At 41.4% G+C, this 26998-nt stretch overlaps 1 protein-coding gene across 1 annotated transcript in view; it reads left to right on the forward strand.

The window, feature by feature from the left end:
* LOC136747587 (nesprin-1) overlaps window positions 1–26998 on the forward strand; it is a 183822-nt gene that overhangs the window by 106029 nt on the left and 50795 nt on the right. Inside the window, exons 77-98 of the mRNA XM_066700533.1 lie at window positions 548–2708; window positions 3496–3833; window positions 4732–4876; window positions 5293–5511; window positions 6792–7054; window positions 7451–7616; window positions 8199–8354; window positions 8985–9137; window positions 9999–10181; window positions 12214–12351; window positions 12550–12735; window positions 13662–13784; window positions 14132–14314; window positions 14664–14807; window positions 16516–16713; window positions 17674–17814; window positions 19770–19901; window positions 20446–20607; window positions 20965–21159; window positions 22983–23156; window positions 25608–25799; window positions 26941–26985. Coding sequence (XP_066556630.1) covers window positions 548–2708; window positions 3496–3833; window positions 4732–4876; window positions 5293–5511; window positions 6792–7054; window positions 7451–7616; window positions 8199–8354; window positions 8985–9137; window positions 9999–10181; window positions 12214–12351; window positions 12550–12735; window positions 13662–13784; window positions 14132–14314; window positions 14664–14807; window positions 16516–16713; window positions 17674–17814; window positions 19770–19901; window positions 20446–20607; window positions 20965–21159; window positions 22983–23156; window positions 25608–25799; window positions 26941–26985 — 5797 coding nt within the window. The remainder of the gene's footprint in view (window positions 1–547; window positions 2709–3495; window positions 3834–4731; window positions 4877–5292; window positions 5512–6791; window positions 7055–7450; window positions 7617–8198; window positions 8355–8984; window positions 9138–9998; window positions 10182–12213; window positions 12352–12549; window positions 12736–13661; window positions 13785–14131; window positions 14315–14663; window positions 14808–16515; window positions 16714–17673; window positions 17815–19769; window positions 19902–20445; window positions 20608–20964; window positions 21160–22982; window positions 23157–25607; window positions 25800–26940; window positions 26986–26998) is intronic.

The raw sequence follows: 26998 nt of genomic DNA on the forward strand, positions 1-26998 counted from the left end.
GCTGAGTGCTTAATTACTTAGGCTTATTGTAATTCAAGTACTTACTCAATTAGATATTTAATTGTCATTTTGCACTGTAATTGTCTCATTTGTCTTAAATATGTTCTATACATCTATTTCAGTATAATTTTCTAAACAGCTTTAGAGTACTAATACTGATGTACAGACAAAGGTGGGAATTAAACTGTATCAGTACACACGTTGTAAGCATTGTTTTTTTCTGATTTGGCTTAACTGTATAATTTCCAGACACATATCTTGGTCATATGAACAAGTAACAAAATGTAAATAAGCAGAGTTCTGAAACCCAGTTCTTACTACAGGGTTAAACACATTTCTTATTCTGTCAAACTTTCAGAATGTCAATTCAAACAAGTGCTTCCATTAAAGTATTCATTTCAGATGCAGGAGGATTAATTACTTATTAATTATGTTTGTACAATATTCTACTACATAAACACAATTATTTGATGCAATGTACCGCTACTAATTGTGTCAACTTTATTTCTTAATTATGCTAATCCTAACAATTTTGTTGACTTCTCAGAACCGATGCTGAAAGCACAGTGGAGCATTTAGAGGCACTCAAGACACTTGCAGAGGCTCTCGAAGGGCAGAGAGGCACTCTCGATGACCTCAAAGACCACAGGCAGAAGGTGATTCAGCGTCTGAACTTGGATGACAAGGAGCTGGTTAAGGAGCAGATTGGCCACTTTGAGCAACGCTGGGCTCAGCTGGAGAGTCTGATTGAAAAGAAGATCCAGGATTGTGTACTTACCTTGGAGGATATGAGCCAGGTGGAGTCCAGGCTGAGAGAGGCCCGAGAGTGGGCTGAAGAACAGCAGCCTACCTTATCTGAAGCCATGAAGATGAGCCCTCCTCCAGACCTGGCTCAGAGCTTCCTCTTTGACCATCTCAGTATATGCAGTGAGCTGGAGTCCAAGCAGCTACTCCTGAGTCAGGCCATGGCAGATGCAGATAGAGTCATTGCCCACCTGGGTCTGAATGAGCGGCAGAGGTTGCAGAAGTTGATCTTGGATACCCAAACCGAAGTGGAGTCCTTAAGTACAAAGGTCATTCAGCGGAGGAAGTATCTGAGCAAAGCCTTCACTGAAAGGACACAGTTCCTTCTGGCTGTAAACCAAGCCATCAGCTGGATCCAGCAGAATGAGCGCAAGGCTGTGGCTGAAGATCACATAGCTCTCTTGCCCGATGACCTGGCCAAGCAAGTAAGGACCTGCAGGAACATACAGAGCAGCTTGAAGGCATACCAGAGCGAGCTCACGTCTCTGTGGTCCCAGGGAAGGGAACTAATGAAAGATGGCACAGAAGATGAAAAGGCAGAAACTCTGACTAAGCTACAGGAGCTGCAGACCATTTTTGAAACTTCTCTACAGAAGTGCACTCAGAGGCTTCAGGAGCTGGAGAAAGTACTGGTGTCGAGAAAATACTTCAAGGTGGACTTGGATAAAACCTGCCAGTGGCTGAAACAAGCAGATATTGTGACATTCCCAGAAATTAATCTAATGAATGGGGACTCAGAATTGTTTTTACAACTTGCCAAGTACCAAAAAATATTAGAGCAAGCCACAGAATATGAAAACCTCCTTCTCATCGTCCAGAGAACAGGTCAGGAGATACTGCCCACTTTGAATGAAGTGGACCACTGTTATTTAGATGAGAAGCTCAATGCTCTCCCCCAGCAATACAACAACATTTTAGCTTTGGCTAAAGAAAAGAGGGAGAAAATCCAGCAGGCTATTCTGGGGCGCAAGGAATATGCATCCTTTATTGATGTCACAACTAAGGCATTAAAAGAACTTGAGGAGCAATTTCACAACATAGGAAAACATCCTGTGAGCCTGAAGCCAGAAGATATTGTGAGTTTGCAGGATGAATATAAATCTCTCCTTGGGGATTTGACTACCCTGGGCTTGGCAGTCAGTGAGCTAAATCAGAAGAAAGAATGCTACCGTAGTACTGGTCAACCCTGGCTGCCCGATGAAATGGTGCAGCTTGTGAGCCTTTACAATGCGCTGAGGAGGCAGATTGAGCAGAAAGTGAATTCTCTGAGTGATACTTTGGAGTCCTTCAAAGAGCATGAAGCTATGGCTGTACAGTTGGACACACAGTGTAAGGCCACCAAAGAGGAACTGGTCAGAGTCAATAGAGAGACTCAGTCAGCTGAGGAGAAACTGAAAAATTATCATGCCTTGGCTGGCTGCCTACAGGATGCGAGCTCCCAGCTGAAACGAATTATGGAACAGTTAGAGAACTTGTCTCCTCAGCTTGACCGAGCTGCCTATCAGTCCTCTAGCCAGCAGGTCACTGCCTGGCGAGAGGAGCTGCAGACGTTACAATCTGCAGTAGGGGAGATGATAGGGGAATGTGAGAGCAGGTTTGTGCAGAGTAAAGACTTCCAGACTGAGATCATGCGAACCCTGGACTGGCTCCAGCAGGTTAGGGAAGAACTGAGTGCTCCATTCAGCCTGGAGGTGAAAGTGGAAAAGATCCAGGAGGAGATCAGGAGACAGCAGATTGTCCAGGAGGAGGTGCAGTCTAGGCTTCGAATCATGGCTGCCTTAAGTAGGAAAGAAAAGCAGAAATATACTGACGCCAATGAGCTTGTGCCTGCTGAGGTGGATACCAATCTGGAGGACCTAGCAAAGCTGGAGACTGATGTTCAACAAGCTCTGAGGACCAAACAGGTAAGGCTGATTTTGTTTATACTGCATTTCATGAATAATAAATAGGTATGTGTACCCAATCACCTACTGTTCAAATCTGAATTAGAGTTAGTTTTACTTAAGATTCACAGTGAACACTTTTTCACATTTTGTTGTGTCTGTGCCTCAGTTTCATGCATTTAAATGAGCATTTTTTCCACTTGTCTACACACCATACTCCACACTATAAAGGAGAAAAAAATGTTATTGTGAAAAAAAAAATATATATATATATATTAAAAATACAAAACTGAAATATCACAATTGGATAGGTCTCCACCCCACTGAGTTAATTCTTGTTGGCATTAATACTTGGAATAGGTCTCCACCAACTTCGCACATTTAGATTTGGAAATATTTGACCATTCTTCTTTACAAAACTGTTCAAGCTCTGTCAAGTTCCTTGGGGAGCGTTGATGGACAGCAATCTTCATGCCATGCCGCACATTTTCAATTGGATTTAGGCCAGGGCTCTGACTGTGTCTGGGGGTGTGCTTCGAGTCATTGTCATGCTGAAAGGTGGACTTCTGTGCTAGTTTCAGCTTTCTTGCAGAGGGCAGCAGGTTTTCCTCACAAATTTTCTATACATTTCTACGAATTGTGATTGTATATGTATATGTGGCTTAAGTAGCTGGATAATTTAAAGGCATCTAAAACCTGAAGAACTGGATTTCAACATCTGGAACTTTTGATAGTGCTAATTGGTTGTCTTGCTTGATTTGCATGTTATTTCTGTTTAGCAACCATATGCATTGATTTTGTTCTCCAGGCTACACTGGAGCAGGCCCATGCCTTGTGCCAGAGATACCACTCTACAGTGCAGTGTGCCACCGACTGGCTGGAGGATGCAGGAGCTCTTCTGCAGCAGGCTAACTTGGGGCTGGATGTGGAGAACTGTGAGGAGTCCCTCAAGCAGCACAATGAATTCCTCACCACTGAGAAAGAGCTGCTAACTCACCTGCAGGAGCTGGAGGCTGTGCTTCCCCAGCTGGAAGGCTTTATTAGCGCTGCAGCGAATGAGCAACTTCGACAGAGTGTGGGGTCCCTACAGCAGAGAGGCATAGTGGTCAGGGAACCAATACACAGTCACAAGGATCTACTGCAGAGGTATGTCCCCAGTCTCCTCACAGCACAAGGTTCATGGTGGCAGCACGAAAAGAGGACATAACATTTTCATTAAAAAAATAAAAATACTCTCTCTTTCACATGATTTCTAAATCTGCTATACAAGGCTTAGTAGTCGTAACATTAGAAAATGGAAATCAAGAACAATTGAAAAGCTGTTTTTAAAATCATATTTTTCTGTTCACCAAACAGTGAACTGCAAGTTGGCATGTTCGATATAACGACACATTGTTTGCTTTTCTCTTGAAAATCTTCTACTAGAATATATTCAAACCTTTCAATTACATACCAACAAGCCTGAATCCAAATTTGCCATAAGTGATTTCTGCAGCATTTCTGCTCACTCAGTTAGTGATTTCTATTCATTATTCTGATAAAATATTCTGACTGGTGTATGAAGTATTACTTATATCTCTTCCCAGTAGTTACATCCAGAGAAGTTAGGGGAAGGATGTGTTTTTCCAAATGTAAGCATTACTTATAAAATTAACTAAACCTTGATTTTTAAAACTTATTTAAAACAAATAAATGTGAAAATGTAAGCTATTTTAGAGTTGGACTGAAGGAGGCTTCAGATTGTTCACACAGGTTCACTTGCCCATCCACCACATTCATAACACTGCACGTTTTTTACTAGTTTTCTGTCTTGTTCTGAAACATTTATATGTTTTTTTGCAACACAGAAATGCATTCTTGGTGGGTAGTTAAAACTTGCTTTCTGCAATCAAATCATTATTGATTGACCTCATTTGTACATCTCAGACACAGCTGGTTCTCTGTTGTTATTTGAAGGAAACACAGGTGATTTAGTTGTCAAGCCATGTTTGGTTTGCATGTATATTATGTAACAGTTTTAGAAAAATGCTTTCTTTCTTTTCAGCTGTACGGCTCAGTGGCAAGCCTACCAGGTGGAGAGACAGACAGTCATTGAAGTGATGAACGAAGCAGAGAAGAAGCTGGCAGAGTTTTCCACAGCCAAGGCAGCTTCAAGGTCAGAGGCAGAAGAAAAGCTTAAAAGTCACAAGGTATGTGGGGGTTTTAAGCTAGGGGGTTGGATGGGTAAGAAAAAAATATTGTCATACTTACAATCTGTATAAATAATTCCTAACCAGTTTCTTATCTTGGATATAATTGGATACAACAACATAATAAGACTCTTACAATATAGACCACAGGTAAAATGTAGTGGTCACTTTTATTATATGACTAGTTCTCTTCAAATCTCTGAAAAAATAGCATTGATAAATAAGTATAGTTTAACAGCATTTATTAAAATAAATAAACCACCTAGTAGTATTGTTTCAGATGAAGCGTGTGAGTACTTTAACTACAACTGCCCACATCAATCAAAGCTGAAGCACTTTCTTGAATATTTTCATGTGAGAAGCTAACAGCAGTGTTCCTATGCTTTGTGCGTGTTTGTCTGCTCTGTGCCCTGAAGTCCCTGGTTTCCCTGGTGAATGGGTTCCATGAGAAGATCACCTGTCTGGAGGAGCAGGCCTCCCAGCTGGAGCAGGTGGGCAATGACTGCAGCAAGGCCGCCATCAGCCGCTCCATGACCACAGTGTGGCAGCGCTGGACACGACTGCGCAGTGTGGCAAGAGGCCAGGAGAAAGTTCTGGAAGACACCGCTCATGAATGGAGGAGCTTCAGGAATAAGGTATGTAAGATGTCCCGGTCTGTAGAATATTCACCCTAACAGTAGTCATTCAGACATTGCTTATTAATGGATTTCAACACCCATAGAGTATACACACAAGGCATGAGAAAGTAGTCCAGCAGCTGGAACAAGTTAAAAGGATAGAACAACAGCTTAAATACCCCCTTTTACCTCTACATGGTTTCTTCCAAAGATGACCAATCAGACATTTTACCACACCCTGAACTCCTCTAGATACTTTGTGGACAGCTACAGAACTAGTCATTTATAATTCATTTAAAAATAGAGGCACCATACAGTGTTAGACACCAATGCTGATCACATTAAGATCCCACAGATTATTAATCCCTGGTTGTGGCCTTATTGGGTTCTTTAGAAAAAAACATGTTGAGACCTGCTGCAGGGATCCCCAAATGACTTATTTCACTGCACTTTCTATCTTTCCCATGGGAAACACATGAAGACATAGGTAGTGATTCTCTAATTCACAGCCCTACAGGTGTTACAACAATTGACAGCATTTACATGCTATGAAAAACAGCTACTTTCATGATTAATGACTTAACTGTTGGATTTTTTGTTTTGTTTTAGTTAATGCTGCATTCATTTAACAAGTCCTGCTTTGGATCTTTGTTATATTGTGTTGATTTGAGTTGAATCTGTTCTCAAAACTAGAACAAAACTATTTAAAACTGATACTAGCCTTAACCACCTTAAATATTTATGACCTCTACTGTAATGATGTATTTGCAAGTTAAAAAAATACATATGATGTAATGAAAGGCTGTCTGCCAGGACAATGACTTCTACCTGCCAAATCTCACACAAATCTCTGTTTTAGTGCTTCACAGGAATTCAAACGAGACAATGGGATCTATTAATTTTTAGTTGAGAGGCTACTCTTATGGACATGATGCAATATGTAGGGAAAGAATGAAACACTCTCCATGATGTCATGAGAATGTACTTGTACTGTGGTAGTGAAGATAGGTATATATTAGTTGCTGTTATACCAAGCTCTTGGATCCAAAACAGTAGCTTCTCAATTTCAACAGCTCACTTCCTTCACGGCTTCTGTCTTCTTTTTTAGTTGCTTACATTTTCTCTCTGATATTACTCATAGGGGGCCTCACTTTCTAATATCACAGATCACTGAGAAGCCCTCACACCAAACTACCTGAGGTTTTTAATTTTAGTTTTCACAACAAATGTTTGGTCACAGTTTAGGCCATTCTCCTGTCTCTAGTGAAGCTGACAGACGGTGTGTGTGTGTCTTGCAGATGGAGAAGGCATCGGCCATAGCGGAGGAGCTGCAGGGCCGCGTTCCCGAGAGCAGCGTGGAGAAGGCCTCCAAGGCCGCCCTGCAGAGCCTGCTGGAGTACCACGACTCCTTCAGCGTGGAGGTGGAGCGCGAGCACTCGGCCCTCGCACTGCTGCGCCAGTATGCTCTCGGTCTCCTGCGGGACGCAGATGTCCCCTCGGCACCCCAGGAGGATATGCCATGTCTGCAGGAAATCAGAGCCAAGCAGGATCGCTATGAAAGGTAGGTGGATTATTCAAAATGTGATTATATTTTTTTCTCTGTGTTACTTTGCTGCTGTGCATGTATATAAAGTCATGACCCAATGTCCAAGGCTCATGCATAGCACACTTGACGAGAGGGTTATTTTTTAAATATATAACTATAGCTACTTAAAAAAAAGGAAATAGTTTCAGACAATTTAATGTAAAGGATAAGCATATTTGATACCTGTACAAAGATTTGGCTTCTAAATAAAAATGCAAGCTTCACCTTTAACACTCCCACACTGCAGTGGGCAACGTCTGTATTCATGTGTCCAGTACATCAAATGAAGATCAGCGAGAGGGGAGATGTTGTGTGAGTTGTCGTGCTCGTGTGCCTCATCAGATCAGACCGCAATGTTTGTTTCGTTTGCAGCCTCTTGCAGCAGGTGAAGAAGAGCAGGAAGGTGGTCCTGCAGGAGCTGAAAGAACGCGACGAGGTGGAGAAGGAGCTGGGCCTGGTGAAGACCTGGATCCAGGACACGCGCGAGCTCCTGCTCAGCCCCACAGCCGATGTGGACACACTGCTGCAGGAGCTGGAGGTGCTGGAAAGTTTATTGCTGCTGTCTGTAGTAGAGCATCACACCCAGAGGAGCATGAAGTCATTCGTATCTGGTGTTACCTTCACACTGCACTGTTTGATTTCATAATATGACCCATTTTATGACGTGCAGGTTGATAGGTACTAACATTTGACAACAAAACATTGGAGTCTTGTTTGTTTAAGGAGAGAGAGTTTGTATGCTGAGAGAAGAACTGATAGCTTATCATTCTTCCACAGTTTAAAGAGCTTTCAGTAAGACATTATTGCTAGAGAAGGGGGAGAAACAGGTATCCCACTGCTGACTGCTCAAACCTGTCCTGATCAGCTTTGCTTTATGTTGAAAGTGGATTGACTGTGTAATATTTTTTGTTAACTGTTATGTCAATCTTAGTGAGTTAAGTGATGCTCTCCTGTATTCTCAAGCATAGGTTCACACAAAAACACACTTCCGCTCACCAACAACAAAGCCAACTGATGTATTTCTCATCCTTGAAATTAAAAAATACATAGTATTGCATGAGGCCATGTGCTGTGGACTTCTGTAGTGACTTTCTGTGCTGTTGTGCTTTGTGTTTGCTAGGTCCTGCACGGAGAGGTGATTTCTCACCGCCAGAATGTGGACAAGATTGCCGAGCAGCAGCAGACCAAGTACCTGGACCTGTATACCATCCTCCCCTCCGAGATCTCAGTGCAGCTGGCTGAGGTGACGCTGGCTCTTGGCGCCACAGAGGACCAGGTACCACTCACACCTTTCCTGTTCTGTTAGGAATAGCCAATTCCACATAGAGACACTAATTTTATTTAAATTGAGACCACTGACCAAACGTCCACATGACCTGTGTATAATGTGATTTGTACAATCTTAATTTCCTTTTTCAAATGACAGAATTGTGACAATTGGAATTATAAGTCAAACTTGCTTAACCTCAGTTTTTTTTCACTGTAGTTCAGTACCTTAATTGAATCAGATTTGCAATAATGATTACATTTTCTGATTATTTATTTTTTATCTATTTCATTAAAGTAAATCATTAACAGCAACAACCAAATAAAGACTGGTTGTTGAATTGGTTTCATGTTAGATTTCCAAAACCATAAATAGGCTGTATCAATCTCATAGCTTCAAGGACTTAATCCTCTGCAATACAAGCAAACACAGGGAGAACTTTACACTTCTAGAACAGTGCATATCTCATTGAGTGGCTTTAAACCTGTAGGGGGCACTGCAACATTGAGAGCCATTCAACAGTATGCAGATGATGAGATTCACTTCCTAGTAAATGGATAGGTCTGAAAATGGTATTAGTGATTTCAGCCTCACTGCAGTTCTCCAGGACCAAGGTCTTTTATCTCTTAATGTTTTAAGGTACAAGCAAAAGAGAGAGAAATCCAGCAAACTAGAGACATCAAGGAGGATTTCAGCTCAAGAATTCAAGAGGTGTCAGAGAAGATGAAGATAATTTCAGTGAAACTCAAGGAAAAAGCCACTGATCTTGCTCAGGCAAAAGAGGAAACAAAGGTAAACTACTAACAGATTAGATGCACTAAAATTATACAGAAAATTATAGGACCTTTTGGTTAATACCTAAAAATAAATAATTTCATCCATTGTAAAAATATGGAATATTAGTTAAGCAAGAAAAAAGAAATCTCCATTTCTATGATGAGACTATTGTTTAATCTTAAGGATATTTAGACAGTTCACTTAGCAGAATGAAATGTTTCTTAAGATGTGACCCACTTAGATGGGAAGTAATCTGTCTGAGAGCAAGCCAATGAGGCCTGCCTTAATCCCTGCCTCCAGTACACCTCACTTGATGTCACTAGGCACAGCTTTAGAGAGGCTCTCAGAGCCATGCACAGAGCCTTGGAAAAAAGGCCAGATGACATCAGCCCTGTCAATTAATTAAAGCAATGTCGTTTACACAATTTATAGATGATAAAGTGAAAATAAATCTCTCTATAATTGATAACAAGGTACACATTGGAAATAAGACAACATATTTAACTGATTTGCAATTCTCTCATTCTGCCTCTCAAGTTTACACACTCCACACTCTGCAGTTTTCTAATTTGTTTTGTTCCACTCCCTTATTTGGACACCCATTCTATATATGGAACTTTTTGTTCTCTGTATTCCTAAATGAATTTTTGTAGGAATGTTGTCAACCGTTCTTATGTTGTGGATATTGTGTATATAATCAGATGTGTATTGCCTTGGGAAAAAGGTATCTGGTAAATTTAAAAACATAATCTATATCTTTCCCTGTTATTCCCCGAGTCAAAATGTAATAATGTCAAATTTTCTAATATGAATGAAGAACACTTTAAATATTATGCAATTGGCTATGACGTATAATAAAAAGTCTCTGTTTTACAGTGTCTGTGTGATGAACTGGAGAGCTGTGGTATTAAGCTGGTTGAATTGGACGCGTCAGTACAGGAATTTGGAGAGCAAAACCCACTTCTCTCCAAGCAGCTGAGCGATGCCATAGGGAAGCTGAATGAAATTCACCATCACACCCGCAGGCTGGCAGAGTACAGGACGGCCAAACTCAAGAAGGTAAACTGAGCACTCGGACAAACTAGACATAGCCCTGGTCTCTGGTATCTTCTTTATCATTCCTACCAAACATGGAATTCAGTACAGGGGGTGCATCTTCTCTGGTAACTATTGACCACTTTTTTCCAGAGTGTGTATTAAAATGATCACAGTCTTAATCCCTATTTTACGCAGTCAGTGACAAATTTTTACTATTAATTTTGCCCACAAAGGAAGAGCTTCTGTAGAAGATCACAGAGAATGCATGATTGAAGTTAAATCTTACGTTGCAGTTCTTATGAGAGACATACAGATACAGAGTGGCAATTATACAGAGCATCTGGAAAGTATTCACAGCGCTTCACTTTTTCTACATTTTGTTATGTTACAACCTTATTCCAAAATGGATTAAATTAATTATTTTCCTCAAAATTCTACAAACAATACCCCATAATGACAACATGAAAGAAGTTTGCTTGAAATCTTTGCAAAAAAAAAAAAACGAAAAAAGCACATGTACATAAGTATTCACAGCCTTTGCTCAATACTTTGTTGAAGCACCTTTGGCACCAATTACAGCCTCAAGTCTTTTTGAGTATGATGCTACAAGCTTGGCACACCTATTTTTGGGCAGTTTCTCCCATTCTTCTTTGCAGGACCTCTCATGCTCCATCAGGTTGGATGGGGAGCGTCGGTGCACAGCCATTTTCAGATCTCTCCAGAGATGTTCAATCGGGTTCAAGTCTGGGCTCTGGCTGGGCCACTCAAGGACATTCACAGAGTTCTCCTGTAGCCACTCCTTTGTTAACTTGGCTGTGTGCTTAGGGTCGTTCTCCTGTTGGAAGATGAACCTTCACCCCATTCTGAGGTCCAGAGCACTCTGGAGCAGGTTTTCATCAAGGATGTCTCTGTACATTGCTGCAGTCATCTTTCCCTCGATCCTGACTAGTCTCCCAGTTCCTGCCGCTGAAAAACATCCCCACAGCCAGCATGATGCTGCCACCACCATGCTTCACTGTAGGGATTGTATTGGCCAGGTGATGAGTGGTGCCTGGTTTCCTCCAGACATGACGCTTTCCATTCAGGCCAAAGAGTTCAATCTTTGTTTCATCAGACCAGAGAATGTTGTTTCTCATGGTCTGAGAGTCCTTCAGGTGCCTTTTGGCAAACTCCAGGCGGGCTGTCATGTGCCTTTTACTGAGGAGTGGCTTCCGTCTGGCCACTCTACCATACAGGCCTGATTGGTGGAGTGCTGCAGAGATGGTTGTTCTTCTGGAAGGTTCCCCGCTCTCCACAGAGAGACACGCTGGAGCTGTCAGAGTGACCATCGGGTTCTTGGTCACCTCCCTGACTAAGACCCTTCTCCCCCAATCGCTCAGTTTGGCCGGGCAGCCAGCTCTAGGAAGAGTCCTGGTGGTTCCAAACTTCTTCCGTTTACAGATGATGGAGGCCGCTGTGCTCATTGGGACCTTCAATGTTGCAGAAATGTTTCTGTACCCTTCCCCAGATCTGTGCCTCGATACAATCCTGTCTCGGAGGTCTACAGACAATTCCTTGGACTTCATGGCTTGCTTTGTGCTCTGACATGCACTGTTAACTGTGGGACCTTATATAGACAGGTGTGTGCTTTTCCAAATCATGTCCAATCAACTGAATTTACCACAGGTGGACTCCAATCAAGTTGTAGAAACATGTCAAGGATGATCAGTGGAAACAGGATGCACCTGAGCTCGATTTTGAGTGTCATGGCAAAGGCTGTGAATACTTATGTACATGTGCTTTTTTTGTTTTTTATTTTCAATAAATTTGCAATGATTTCAAACAAACTTTTTTCATGTTGTCATTATGGGGTATTGTTTGTAGAATTTTGAGGAAAATAATGAATTTAATCCATTTTGGAATAAGGCTGTAACATGACAATATGTGGAAAAAGTGAAGCGCTGTGAATACTTTCCGGATGCACTGTATATGCTCAAAAATGTAATGTGTTATAAATACTACTGTAAATGAAAACACCAACATTGTTTTAAAATGTCCTGTGTTTGTTATGCAGGCTGGCACACATTTGGAGGAGTTTAATGAAATGCTTGAATTCATCATGAAGTGGACGGAGAAAGCAAAAACACTTGTAATGAGCAACATTGTGTGGAACTCGGCTTCTCAGCTACATGATCAGATCAGGACTTACCAGGTACCCCTGTCACATAGCTTTTAATGTTACAAAGCACTGTGAAAAGCATTATTCTAATGCCTTAATGGAGTGTAGTGTTAGCTTTGTACAGAATCCATTTGGTTGATCTTGTCATACCAGTCTTAACAGTGCAGTTTATATTTGGTGAAATGAGGAAATGAGGTTTGACACTGTGGTAATGGTGTTTGCTGGTCTCAGTCTGTGCTGCGAGAGTCCCGGGAGATCCACAGTGACCTGGAGGCTATGGCAGAGAAGGCGGAGTGCCTGTCGGAGGTACTCCACACCGACGCCATGGCGCTGCAGGTGTCGGATCTGAGCCGCCACACCGAGGAGCTGCAGCAGGGCATCCGCACACGCCTGCAGAGCCTGCAGGATGCAGCCAAGGTACTGGGAGCCAACAGCTACTGGAAATAGAGGGGCAGCATCGGCCAATTGCCCTCCTCTAATTTGTAACCTGGCTTACCTTGTCCAGTATACTGGGAGTGGATCTGATACAGGCCTAGACCCAAATCCAAACTTGGACCTACCACACATTGCAAATTACAAACCTTCAGAAAATAAATGTATATTGTAAATTTGTTTTGTAATTTGTGATGGCTGGGTAGGTCAAACATTTGCTTTGGTCTAGGCCACTGTATGCTTTACATCTCTTAACCAACCCCTATTAAGGACCTTACGTTGGTGTGATTGGAAAGTGGATACATGTATTTATTTTATACTGTATTATTATAAACCTTAAAGCCACCGCATAGGATGTTGGGTGAAGGCATGAAGGTGAGCTCCTGTAATGTAGGATCACTCTGCTCCAGAGTAAAGGCTCTATGAGGTGTGCCTTTCCCCTGCCTCCTTCCTAGATTTTCTAAATGACAAAATCTGTATGTGTAGAAAGCCTACTGCATAGTTCTCTCTCACATGTATCTTCCTGCAGTCATTTAAAAGCTTTACTCATTACAATCTGTTAAGCTGACTTGATCTGTCTAATATGCTAATGTCAAGCTTATAGTTAGCTGCTAATTCTTTCTGCCTATTGTTGTGAGCATCCTCAGTGGGAATGCTAATAATAATAAGGCAAAGTCCAGCCATTGTTTTGTTAAGCACCATTTTCATGTTGTCCTTAATTTCTTTATAAAGTGCCTTCTCTTTCAAGACACACAATTAAATTGGTTCTTATGATCAATTACACAAATGTCAAGTAAACACTGGCATCAATACCAACTCGAATCCGCTGTTACAAAAAAATGGATTACTGGACACTCAAGATAAATGTTCATTCCCATGGCTAAGTGTTAAGAGTGTGCGTTTGTTTTCAGGACATGGAGAGGTTTGAATGTGAAGTGAAGGCACTTCATGTGGCGCTGGAACAAGCCCAGGTCACCCTCACCTCTCCCGAGCTCGCCCGCTTAAGCCTGAAGGAGCAACTGGCCCAAAGACAAGTACTGCATCTCTCTCACCTGCTCACAGTTCAGCATCTTTTAACGATTGTTACATAGATGGGGGAGGTTACATGGAAGTTCAGGGGCAGACATGGAAATCAGAGATAATTTGTTATTTACAATGGATACAAGCTGCAAATAATGAAAGTTCAATCAAATGAGACATGGTTTTGTAGAGTATAAACTGCTTTTGACATTTTATCATTACAGAAGAGACAATCACAGTGTAGTATATAGTACATTATTTAGGTGTAATGATCAGAAAGCGTCACATGAAGTAGCTGTAATAAACATTCATGTGCGATGTGATCACCTGATGTGAGTTTCCTTATTTCCTGGCTCCCCAGCGTCTGCTGACGGAAATGGAAAGCTTCAAGCAGAAGGTGCATGCAGTGCAGGTGTGTCAGAGTGCCCTGCGCATCCCAGAGGAAGTGGTCACTAACCTGCCCCTCTGCCAGAACGCACAGGGGCTGCAGCAGGAGGCCAGCCAGCTGCAGCACACCGCTATTCAACAGTGCAACATCCTCCAGGTTAGGGATTTTAAATCTATAGGGGTCACACCATCAAGGCCTCAAATCCCAGAATGAATGCATGAGGGCCACAGGCATAACACCTGAGTATCTCGTGCCCTTCCTCTGTGCTCTGATGTTGAGCACATGTAAAGGCTTCAGGATGTAGTTCGGATTAAGCCATGAACAAGTGATCAGAATCAGATCTCAGAGGAGATATTCAGATGTATCCATTAATTAACACAATAGCCGCCATTATCACAAAGTGTTTGTGTATACATTACTTTGTAACGTACATAAACAGGCTACTACTACTAAAGAACCATAGAAATGTGTTAAGAAATGTGTGTGTGTGTGTGTGTGTGTGCAGGAGGCAGTGGTGCAGTACGAGCAGTATGAACAGGAGGTGAAGCACCTGCAGAGGCTCATCGAGGAGGCTCACAGAGTCATCCAGGACCGGCCCGTCTCCACCAGCAACATCCAGGAGCTTCAGGCCCAGATCCATCATCACGAGGTAAAAAATCCACTCCTCACAGCTTAGACTTCCTGTGCTATTAATTTTCTAAACGGGACTTTGTCATTGTATTATTTAAGGCCCCAGAAACATGTGTTTTTACATGCTCCTTTTAACCTTTTAATTTTTCTTTACATCATTCTACATGTTTTTCCTCCATCGTTGATAGCCTAGGCTTCTAAACTGTGCAATAACATAAAAAAAGATAGAGAAATCTGTTGAAAAAGTTCTAAATTGATTTTAAAACTATGGTTCAAGTTAAAGTGTCATTCATTCATTCTTTTGTTCATTTGTTCATTCATTTAGTCAGATAGGGAATGATTTATATGGTAATAAAATATATCGGAGAACACTTGAATATAATTATCCAACTACATACTTGAGAAAACGTTTATTAACAGAATTTGCATTCCGTGAGGTATTAAATAAGGTTTCTAAAATATATGTCAGTTGTGTATGATTCATTGGCTTTGGAGCAGTTATAGTTATACTGTATTTGAGATGTATTTGAAAGGTAGAGCTTTAATACTCAACGAGAGATCTAGACCTAATTAAAATAACTATTCTCCATTTCCTTAAAATCTCCACAGGGTGTAGTTTGTTTTTATCTTCAGTTGGTTACTCACTAATTAGATTACTCTTACATACTGTTTTACTGAATCCGTCTTTTCATCCAGTAATACTGTTGAACTTTTCATCACAGAACCGAGGTCAACTTGGCAGTGACTCCAATTAATGTCTGTTCATTTGTTACATTTGTTATACATCTTATATATAGTTTGAATACATTTTTTCTTGTTAAAGCATTATATACTTTTAAAATGCAATGTATTCTTAAAAGAAAGCTCATAACAATATACACATAGTTATAAGTATTAAAATCTGCTGTACACTTTAAGAAAACATCTGTTTTTCACTGTGATGGATTAATACACACCTGGAAAGTCCCACAGCGCAGTTATCATGTTACTCGCCTCCCAGAGCGACAATCTGTGATTTCTGCCAGGTCAGTGTTTGGTTTACTGTCCCTAAATAACTTATATACAGTGTTAAATTGGATATACAAGTTGTGGATCATCTGCTGGGCAGTGTATGTGGATTGCTTTGAGTTTAGACTTTGCAGAGCTGAGCAGTGCATTTTTTACAGTTTCATTCATCACATGACCTAATTATCTGGGCTTTGGCCATCTGGGGGGAGAGGAGAGTTGGGGGCTGGGCCTGGCTTCATTCACAACAAGGCAGTTATCTGTGCTCGCTTGAGCTCACATCGGAGCCTCAGAGCTGCGGTTTCCAGCCCTTTTGTTAAGAAGAGTCTCCTTCGCTACTAGAGCAGGGGGGGCTGTCTCAGTCCACTTCCTGTGCCTGGCTGCTGCAGTGAGATTTGTGCTCCGCCTGTATTCTGAGTCTCACAGCCCAACATCCTGTCTGCAGTGGGAGCCCGGAGACTGTGCTGCTGAGGCACTGTTTGAGTCACAGCTCAGGCTGAGCTCTCATTGGTCTGCTGCCGTGACACCGTGACAAGGCTTTCTCATAAACAGAAAGATGAAATCCTCCTCCTCCTTCCACTAGTGCTCCTTTTTGGTGCGGTATTTTGTACTCGTTTATTTATGGTAGTTCTCCCGCTGTGATTGTTAGTTAGTTTTATTCCTCTCTCCGTTGTTTCTGCTCCTCTGCTGTCTCCAGACTGATAAGGGAAATGTTTTCACAGGAGCTAGCCCAGAAGATCAAAGGTTACCAGGAGCAGATCGCCTCTTTGAATTCCAAGTGCAAGATGCTGACAGTGAAAGCCAAGCATGCCACAATGCTGCTGACTGTGACAGAGGTGGAGGGGCTCGCTGAAGGACTAGATGAGCTGGATGCAGAGGTCCTCCCCAAACACCCCCCGGCTCACCCCTCTGTGGTGATGGTAAGAGCTCCTGGGCATGTGGCATCTGCCAGCCCACTGCCGCTTTCTGTTCAACTACAGGCCAGGTCTCGAAGTCTCTAACTTTAACTGCTGTTATCGGCCACTGTAAATCACCTGGGCTGGCCAGCATGACCAAGACAGCATTGTTCCTCATGTACTTTGTTGCTTGTTTTCTTAAAAGTCTGATCTTTTATTTCAGTGTAGCTTGGAAAGTTGTTATTTTGTCTCTGTTCTTAAAGAAGTTTAATATTGTAATTGTTTTATGCTATTCTAATGTAGCACCATGCAAACAAAATGTAGCATCAGTAATTACATTGCGTTGCAATTTTTTTTATGAAACGGAGGTCAAATCCAGTTGTGTCTATTACAAAGCAGTAACATAATCCAGCAATTACAGGTGAAGGAGAAGGAGACCCATGTCCACTTATTGTTCTGTCCCTTGCTTACCTGATCTGTTGTGAAGTGCAGATGTATGTGTAGTGACTTAAAGCCTTGCTTCTATCTTTCAAACTGAAACAAATTCACTGAAATCTCGATTTTTAAAGGTGCAATTTTGTGTAAATGTTTATTTAAATACAGACCTTGGAGTAGAATATGATCTGTGAAGGTTCAGGACTATTTTCATTTGGTGGACTTAAGTATAATTATACAAGCACTCTTTCAAGTGAATTGGAAACAAACGGATTAAACTGTTTCATACCTTTGTGCATTTTCATTAACTAGAAACTGTACAGACAGGGAAACGTATCTTTCCAGTGCTCCATTAGTTCACAGTTTGAACTGATTTGCTCATATTCTTCACCTTAACGCATTGCAAAATGTGTATATTCTTCACAATGTTTACCTTGCCAGGTATTGCACCTTTAAGAAACATGGTCTGATTTGATTACCTCTGTGTTTATTCTCGGTCTCTCCCTCTGGTTTATCTGCTCTTTTCTAACCTGCCCTCTTGTGTGTCAGATGACCGCTGGTCGCTGTCACACACTCCTCTCGCCTGTCACAGAGGAGTCTGGGGAGGAGGGGACCAACAGTGAGATTTCCTCCCCACCCGCCTGTCGCTCCCCTTCACCTGTGGCTAACACTGATGCTTCTGTTAACCAGGTACCACCCTCTGGGCTCATGTCATACTGCCTGCGGACTTCTACGTGGAACTAGGCCTCAGTAGTTAAATCCAATCTTTTTAGGACAGTCATGTCTGCCAGTGCTTTCATTTTATTAAAGCATAAATCTGAAACAGCTTTGGCTCTCTGGGATCAGGCCCAGATCACACCCAAAGTAAAAACACAATGCGTAATTCAGTGGGTGTCTTTTTAGTTTGACTGACTCCTGCTCCTGTCAATAAGTGTTTCTTATATGATATGTCCAAATTAACAGGCTGTTTTCCACTAGGCACTGAGGGCTTGAACATGTTCCACGTAGAACTCTATGAAAGTAACATGTTGTAACCGATTAAACACGAGTCCTAAGTAGAAAGGTAAAACTTTGCAAGGTTTTAACTCTTGAGGACACACCGTGACAACATGTTTCTGCCCTTTGCAGACTGTGCTGCTTTCCAAAAATCATCTCCTGTCATGCTTTAATCATGTTTAAGCATCAAACATGTCGAATCATTCACGCTTTCACGTTTATGTTGAAAAATGCTACAATTGTAACATTTAATTTGTTATTCCACATAACGCTACTAAATAATCTGACTGTTCCGTTGGTAGTTTTTTCACTACCTCAATATTTATTTATTTATTTATTTATTTATTTTATTTTATTTTTATGGAAAATGCCATAGATATGTATATTGACAGTCAGCAGCACCTACATAATGCAATACTAACCTCATACGACCCTAAGGGAACAGTATCTTGAGACATCCTGTTTTTTAACAGGAACACAGAGATTATATACACCAATTTAAGTGACATGTCTTCCACCACTAAAAAATAAGAAATAGTTAATTCTGAAAATGTGTTATTTCCTTTATGAATCACAATTGACGTACACTTAATTGTGCTATATAGTGTCTTTCTATGTGAACAAGTGTAAGATTGTATTTTATTTGCAGATTATATATAGTCCATTGATATAGTCAGCTCACTTTAAAAAAGACATGTACATACACACACACACTTCAATGTAATCGCTCAACACTAAGCATAAGCACTTGTACTGGATTGGTGGTAGTGTTCTTGAAGTGTGAGTAAAAGGCACATCTAATACTTATACCTCAGAAATGTTGCTTTAATGTTTTTGGCTTTGTTGAGGTACTTACAGTAGCAAAGACTGTTGGCAGTTAAATCAAACTCTGAGCAGCGAAAACAGGTAAACTAGGGACACTTCCTCTGGATTTGCATTATAAGCCTTATACACAGCTTTTACTCTGTTACCAAAAAGAACAGATGCTTTCGTCATAGTTATGTCTTTAAAATTAGAAAGGAAACTACCAGATGTTTTTACTGTTGATGCTGCTAAGTTATAAACCCATTTAAAATGTTATAACAAGTATAACTAGGTTGAATTATCTTGGACATTCTCAGTATGTACTTAATTTGGGATTATTGTTCACAGATACATAAAATTTAATATTTTTCTGGTTCCTAGATCTAATTTCTATTTGGCTATAGGAATTAACAAATATGTTCATATTTCATTGTCCTCTACATATTTTTAACTACCCATATAAATAATTTTCAGCAAAACCTTTGAAAAATAAAGATAACTTTGGAACAATGTGTTTTTAAACTTTGCTAGTATGCACCCAGGTGTGAGACATTGAGAAACAGAAAAAACAAAAAACAAATGTGAAGAGCAGTATACCTGTGGTGCATCAATTGGGTATATTAAAAGTGTATAAATCAACAAATATTCTCACCAGTCTTTTATTGTTTGTGGAATCTTTTAGTAAATCAATTTGCTGTGGCTTATGGGAAAAGTCGTAGCCATAGAATAACTGATGGATGTCCATCTGCAGAATGAAACGTTCTTTTCCGATTCCTATGAAAGTGCAATGTTGTGCTTCATGCTTATAGGACATTGCTTATTACCAAGCATTATCTGCTGAACAGTTGCAGACAGCAGCTGGTAAGATTCAGCCCAGCAAAGCGCCTCCACAGGAGCTGTACGAGACGGGACTGGAGTCATCTGCTGTCGCCAATCTGGACGATCTGCAGCGCTCGTGGGAAACGCTGAAAAATGTGGTAAGTCTCACTGAAAAAAACAGACCTGCTTTTCAACAGACAGGAACCTGTACCTGAGCTCTAAAAACAAGCAAACTGTGGCCTATTAGCTTGTATTTACATCTCTGACAGTAAGGTTTATTTCCAGTGTCTTCCAGTGAAATAACTCCCTTTCACTCCAGATTCTAACAAGAAATCTTTGTCATGTCTCTTGCAAATTACAATGCTTTGCTGTATGTGGTTTTAAAAGACAAAAATGGCACAACTACTCATTGTTTTACGCAGATAATTATTTATAGTTTCATTTAAATAAAGCCATTGCATTCTCAAAAAAAAAGTTTAATTTGTGTTTAAATCCCCAACCCTCTTGCTGAAAGACAAATCCGGTTTAAGGATTTAGTTTTGCATGGTTTCAGTAGCCCTTTTTGTCAGATGAGTATCCAATAGGGTGATATGTTTATTGTTTAATTAAAGGTAAATCATAAATCCATATGTATTTTTACATTAGTTTCATGTTATTTTCAATTTTAGTATCATCCTTTAGTGTCATCCTCATCCTTTTCAGATCAGTGAAAAGCAGAGGACTCTATATGAAGCTCTGGAGCGACAGCAGAAGTACCAGGACTCCCTTCAGTCAATCTCCACCAAGATGGAGTCAATTGAAGTGAAACTCAATGAAGCTCTGGAGGCTGACAAGACGCCTGAGAGCCAGATGGCTGCGCATCAGGTGATACATCTCTATCGTTTTTCTCCTGTTACACTTCTTTATGAATGGATTAAGTCTTCATGGAAGTCAGGATCTTTTAAACTAATACCTTTTTCATGATAACATTGACAAACTGAGTAAGTGTGCTTGATTCCCTAATCAATTAATCAATTACTACTTTGAACGGCTCCCTGGGAATATTAAGAAATGACTGTAGAGGTAGGACAGTCTCTAGTACAGCCACATCTTCATTGTGAAGTAGTGTCTTCCTAGTTATGATCTAGCTGGTGGTTTTCACAGCGGCCCAGCAAATCGACACTCTGAGCCTTCAGTAACTCTCTTCCCTGTTAACCGAGGACCTGACTTTCTCCTGTGCAGGCACTGATGGATGAGATCCTGATGCTTCAGGATGAGATCAATGAGCTGCAGACCTGTTTTGCTGAGGAGTTGGTCTCTGACAGTTTTGACACAGACACGGTTGACCAGATGGCCATGCAGTCCACACTCACTGTGCTGGCCGAGCGGATGGCTACCATCAGGATGAAGGCCTCGGGAAAACGACAACTTTTGGAGGTAACATCTCATGAAGACAATGGCAGTCCTTTCCCCAATGTAATTTCCCCTGCTTCTCTGTTTCATTGATTCACCATTGCTTTTTTATGCTTCTGTTGCTTTCCCATCTAAATTTTTCTCTTTAATTTCTGCTGTTATGTCTTTCTGTCCTTTTGAAGGTCCCTCCTCTTTCTGCTCCTTCCATCCCATTCAGTTCACCCCCACCTCTGCTAAATGTTAGAATGGATAGATCTGCCACAGCCTCTGTTGACATAGTGGTTGAAAGTGATCAGCTAGAATACTGCCAGCCAGGAAATTTGGTAGAACCCTTTCACATCACAGGAAGTCCCTCTGACCTCCCAGAAATCCTGGCACAGTCAGTTGAATTCCTGACCGATGTAAGTGAAGATCACATTAGTGGGAATGAACATCGGGCTTCTCCAGGTCATTGCAGCAGAAAGGACCTTTGTGGAGATGTAGACCTACTAGTTCAAGCATCATATGCACTGCTGCAGCAGGATGAACTGGAGAAAGAAACGATTCATCTTGATTTTATTGACGGATTCTACGCACAGCCTAGAATAGATGACAGATCAGAGACAGAGTTCAATTCAGAGGCCGAATGCATCAACGATGTATTAAGAAACCAAGATGTGACATGTGACCACTTTGCAGGGGCTGTAGCCACAGATGATGTAAACAATTCTGCCCTGGCACAGGATGTACATTTAGAGCCACCTCCATCATCGACATTAGCTTCTCCTCAGCTTGTAGAAGTTAAATTCCAAGAAAGAAAGTTAAATGTCGAGGACAGCGTGGAGGGATTAGTCAGTCCACGAACTCAGCAAAGCATATCTTTAGAATCCGTGCCCTGCTGTCAGAGGCAGGGCCTGGAGCCGCAGACAGACAAAGCTAGCCGGGCCGCAGCTACCGAATGTGTCCGTTCCAGCAGTCAGACTTCAAAGATCCCAGCTCCCGTTAGTGGTAGCCCCCCTGTGAAAGAAAGGAGGCAGCATGGATTCCTCAGTAGAGCTCTATTCTCATTGCTTCCCTCCTTCCTCTATGTGGTAAGTTCTGTTCAGTCAAGGGCCTTACGTCAAATGCTCTTTTTTCTTTTTTTATGTAGCTCTTTTGGCATGCGTTACTTGGTTATTAGAGAGAATATTCTCCCAAGTAAATTAAATCATGAATCCCCTAGTAATGTTTCTTAAAAACGTTTCCCTATTTAAAAAAATACACTAATAAAGTCATAAGAAAGAACCGGTTTTGGAAAATAGTTTGTATAATATTCAGCATGGTTCCAAAGAAAAGTCAGGAGATCTGATCTTGTGTGATTTAGGATCAGCTTACTGATGGGCGCACGTCTCAGTCCGTGGAGCCTGTGAGTGCGTCGACTCAGCACTGGCACAGGACACAGGAAATGACTCAAGCGTTCTGGAAGGGGCTGTGCAGTGTGGTCACACAGCTAGACTGGCTACAGACTATCCCAACCCACTAACAGTGTCTGCCTGCGCTCGGGTGCTTAAAGAGCTCACCCAGGATGGAGATCTTACATCCCTATCATTTCACCACAGTGTCTTACTCTCACATGATTTTGACTTAAGTGCTTGAAATAAAAAGTCTAGGTCTGTTTCAAGCCAGCACTTTTATAAGGCTTAGCTACCAACATCTACAAAGTTAGACAAGTTCAAGAAACACTATACAGTAGCTGTTGACTCGAGATGTTTTGTTTTCCCCCCATTGTATTGTGAGCTGAGTTAACATGAAGTGCAGGTGTTGATGTCATATGTAAGCGTGTCCGCTGGGCCCTGGCCCGTGTGCTGATGCCGTGTGCTGTCGTGCAGGAGCGGCTCAACGAGCAGCTGGAGGAGCAGCGGCAGGAACAGGCCCTGCAGCGCTACCACAGCGAGGCCGACGAGCTGGACCACTGGCTCCTGAGCACCCGCGCCACGCTGAGCTCGGCCCTGCAACCCACCCAGGAGAGTATGGACATGGAGGAGCAGCTCATCGACTGCCAGGTAAAGCTTGGGCTGGGGGGGATAGGAAATTATGCCACGCTTGACCAAATTGCCATTGTCTTTTCACTGTGCATATACACAGAATTTACAAAGCACTTCCGTTATAAAATGAGCTTGAGAAGAACCAACTGCCTACATCTCTACGTGTCTACGTCTGCTCTCTCACTTGGTGTTTTACCAAGTGAGAGAGCAGATGTACACACCTGTCTCTGTGGTGTCTTAGTATCTGCATCATGCAGGGCCTAGTGCATGCTGTCATCAATTTGTACCACAGACTGCAGGAATGTTTTACAATAACATAACATTTTTAGTGTCAGAGTCTGTATGTGTTTAAAAAATTAAATACAAATAAAAAACTAAAATAACACTATTTAAACTCACATCAGCTATTATCTGGAGTCTTCACACTTTTCTTTGAGAATCAGTGTTCAACAAACAAACAAATATAACTACATATCATTTAATGAACATTAAACTAATTAAAGTAAATTGAAATGTGTGAATATATATATATATATTTGGATCTATATATATATATATATATATATATATATATACATACAGGTAGGTCCATAAATATTTGGACAGTGACACAGTTGTCATTTTGTTTCTGTACGCCACCACAATGGATTTGAAAAGAAACAATCAAGATGTGCATTAAGTGTAGACTTTCATCTTAATTTGAGGGTAGTTACATCCCAATTGGTTGACCGGTGTAGGAACTACACGCATTTTTATGTGTGGTCCCCCCAATTTTAGGGGCTCAAAAGTATTTGGACAAACTAACATAATCATTAATTAAATTGTGAGTTTCAATACTTGGTTGCAAATCCTTTGCAGCCAATGACTGCCTGAAGTCTGGAACCCATAGACATCACCAGATGCTGGGTTTCTTCCCTGGTGATGCTCTGCCAGGCCTGTACTGCAGCTGACTTTAGTTCCTGCTTGTTCTAGAAAATTGTGCATCCTCACCCGTTACAATTACAGAGCTCCACCGAAATAGATTTGTGATTGACAAGCACCAGAAACCATGTTTAGTTTGCATGTATAATCTCGGTTGATATGTGATTTTTTGCTGGTGATATGTGGTTGTGAAGCAAAGATATGTTTGAGTCCAAATCTGCCTGACTTCATGGAGATTTTGAGCTGAGTTTTTCGAATTAAATTAATCGCTCATTTCAGGTCTCCAATTCTCAAAATCTTCTGGGGAGGACCCGAATATACTAAATATAAGCAATTCACAGAATTGTGTGTTGTGTGTTGGAAAGGGGCATTTGGAGGTATGATTTTTTTCCCCCCCTCTGGAGTCTGGACCTTGACTATACCTTGACCAAGAAATGTGGACCCTGACAAAAAATAATTGACTACCCCTGACATAAGATATTGTATAATTAAAATAAATGAATGAATGCATTGCACCTTAAAGCCTCACTTGTAATAAACAGAATTTCTTATTTTGATTAAGAAACCCTACACTTCCTGTATGTTTTGAAGTCAGTGGTTGAAAGGAGATGCAAGTTTTCTTTGGATTTGACTCCATTCAGCTTTCTGGTGTCCGGCACAGTCTGCATTCTTCCACACACCAAAGCATTGTACACCACCAAATAGTTGCCAAGGGAAATCAACTCTTTTGTTGCAAGATTAACTGCTCAGAGAGTGAGAGCTATTATTAAAATTTTAAGTTTTTCCTGCTTTACTGGTGTCCTGGCATCTAAACTGAACATTCGATACACGGATGCCATGGCAACATTATGCTGCAGGTAAACAACAATATTAGCCAGGTTAAATGAGCCGTTCAGGAGGCCGGACCATTAAGCGGCTGTTCAGTCTTAAGAAGATTATGCACATGTCTCTGAGTTGTCTGTGCCGTATTCAGAATGTCAGGGTCGCTAGGGGTAGAGGCCTAAGCTAATCAATAGATTGCCCACTCTGGATTGGGGGGAGGGAACGCTAATTGCATATCCAAGTAGAAGGCTGGCGTAGAAAGGGGAAAGGAGCAGCATTGCCTGCGTGCCTGCGAGAGGTCTATTCAGCGGCATTGTGTGAGGATGTCATGGTTCAACTCTAAATGAATGAGGCACAGGGTCCGCATTCTTTGTAGCAACAGTTGGGCTGAAAAACAGCACTGACTGTTACTCTTACCTCAGCTTTTCTTGTTTGTTAGTTTTTCTTTCTTTACATTGCTTTTTGGCCTTCTTTCTTGGTTCCTTCATGTGAAGCGAACGGAAGCAGGTTTTAATAATGGACTGCTTTGAGGCTGTAGAGGAGCAGGCTGCGTGCCTATGATGAGAGAAGCCCGGTGTTTTGTGAGCGCTGTGGCTGGGGGCGAGCTAAGCCCCAGGCCCCCTTGTCGTTGAAGCTGCCTCTGGTGACTTTGCGTGGCGGGGCGGCAGCAGCGGTGGCAGGGGGGGCAGCATGTTTGAGTTCTCCTCTCTGTTCCTGCTGCTGCAGAACATGCTGCTGGAGATTGAGCAGAAGGTGGTGTCCCTGTCGGAGCTGTCGGTGCACAGCGAGAGTCTGCTGCTGGAGGGGAAGGCCCACACACGGGAAGAGGCCGAGCAGCTCGCCCTGAAGCTCCGCACGCTCAAAGGCAGTCTGCTGGAGCTGCAGAGGATGCTGCAGGACAAACAGATCAACATACAAGTAAGCCCCCCTTCTTTCCTCCCCCTCGGCCTGCTCTGGCCGTACCACCTCCTGCAACGCAACAGTGGCTCTGTGGTGCCAGCCTTCTCTCTCTCTGAAACTATTGATGGTTTTCTCTCCTGCCAAATCGACTGTTCCCAAAGGGTAACCATCAATTTACCATTGGATAGCATGGTATTTGTTTCTGTGGGTTTGGTGTTGCTGGTTTTGTCACAAAGGAGGTAAAGCCATTGACAAAATGATTTTCAATGTTCAAGTTATAACAGGAGCCATTGCTTGCCTCTCTTCATATATTCATCATATTCATATTCACAGTCATGTATACAAGTGTAATAGTTATCTGTCTTATTAACTGGTTGTTTATTTTACAAATGTATCAGTTAACCTTTCTCTGAATAATTGTTGGTGAAGTTTGAGTGCATTGTCAGAAGTACTGAACAGAAGAATATTGTTTATATTGTTTAAGTTAATCAGATGTCAGATATTTTCTTATCTGACTCATTGCTAAAATATAAATTAATCTCCATATCCACACCATAGATATCAGAGTGTGTTCTATAAAAAGAAATGTAAGCTGACATTGACACTGCTATATAGTGTGGGTAAAATCACTAAGAAAGATCATCTTTTTGTTCTTATGAAAGTATTTTTAGAATATTGCAAATAGTTTTCTACGTTTGAGATTCACCACCATTATACTTTACATTAGAAGCTTGTGTTACATGTAAATATAACTATCTTATACTATACTCTTTTATTAACAGCACTATTAACAGTACAATATTTCCTTTCAGTAAAAATATTAGAAATTAATGTCTACTTATATATTGAATGAAAAGTTAATGAGTTACACAGTGATAGACCACTGTATGGATGATAAACTGTGTCTAAACACTAATGTTGTACAATTTCACCTGAATGAGAAATGCTTAATTTGGATTTTTTCCACAATCATCATGACTTGTTTTGTTTGTTTGTTGTTTGTTTTACTGTAATACACTTATGAAGCATTGTCTTCGACTTAGCATTAGCAATGGCTGAATGTGTGTATTAATAGCTGGAACGCCCCCATACAGATGAAGCACTGATGATAGCTAGTGCCTCTGATCTTTTGTTTGCATTCCCCCTGTTTATTCTCCAGGCGACACTTGCATGGGAAGAGCTGAAAGCACCTGAGAGACAGCATGTAATGTGTCTGC

This window comes from Amia ocellicauda, chromosome 1 (assembly GCF_036373705.1).
Source record: "Amia ocellicauda isolate fAmiCal2 chromosome 1, fAmiCal2.hap1, whole genome shotgun sequence".
Classification (NCBI taxonomy): Eukaryota; Metazoa; Chordata; class Actinopteri; order Amiiformes; family Amiidae; genus Amia; species Amia ocellicauda.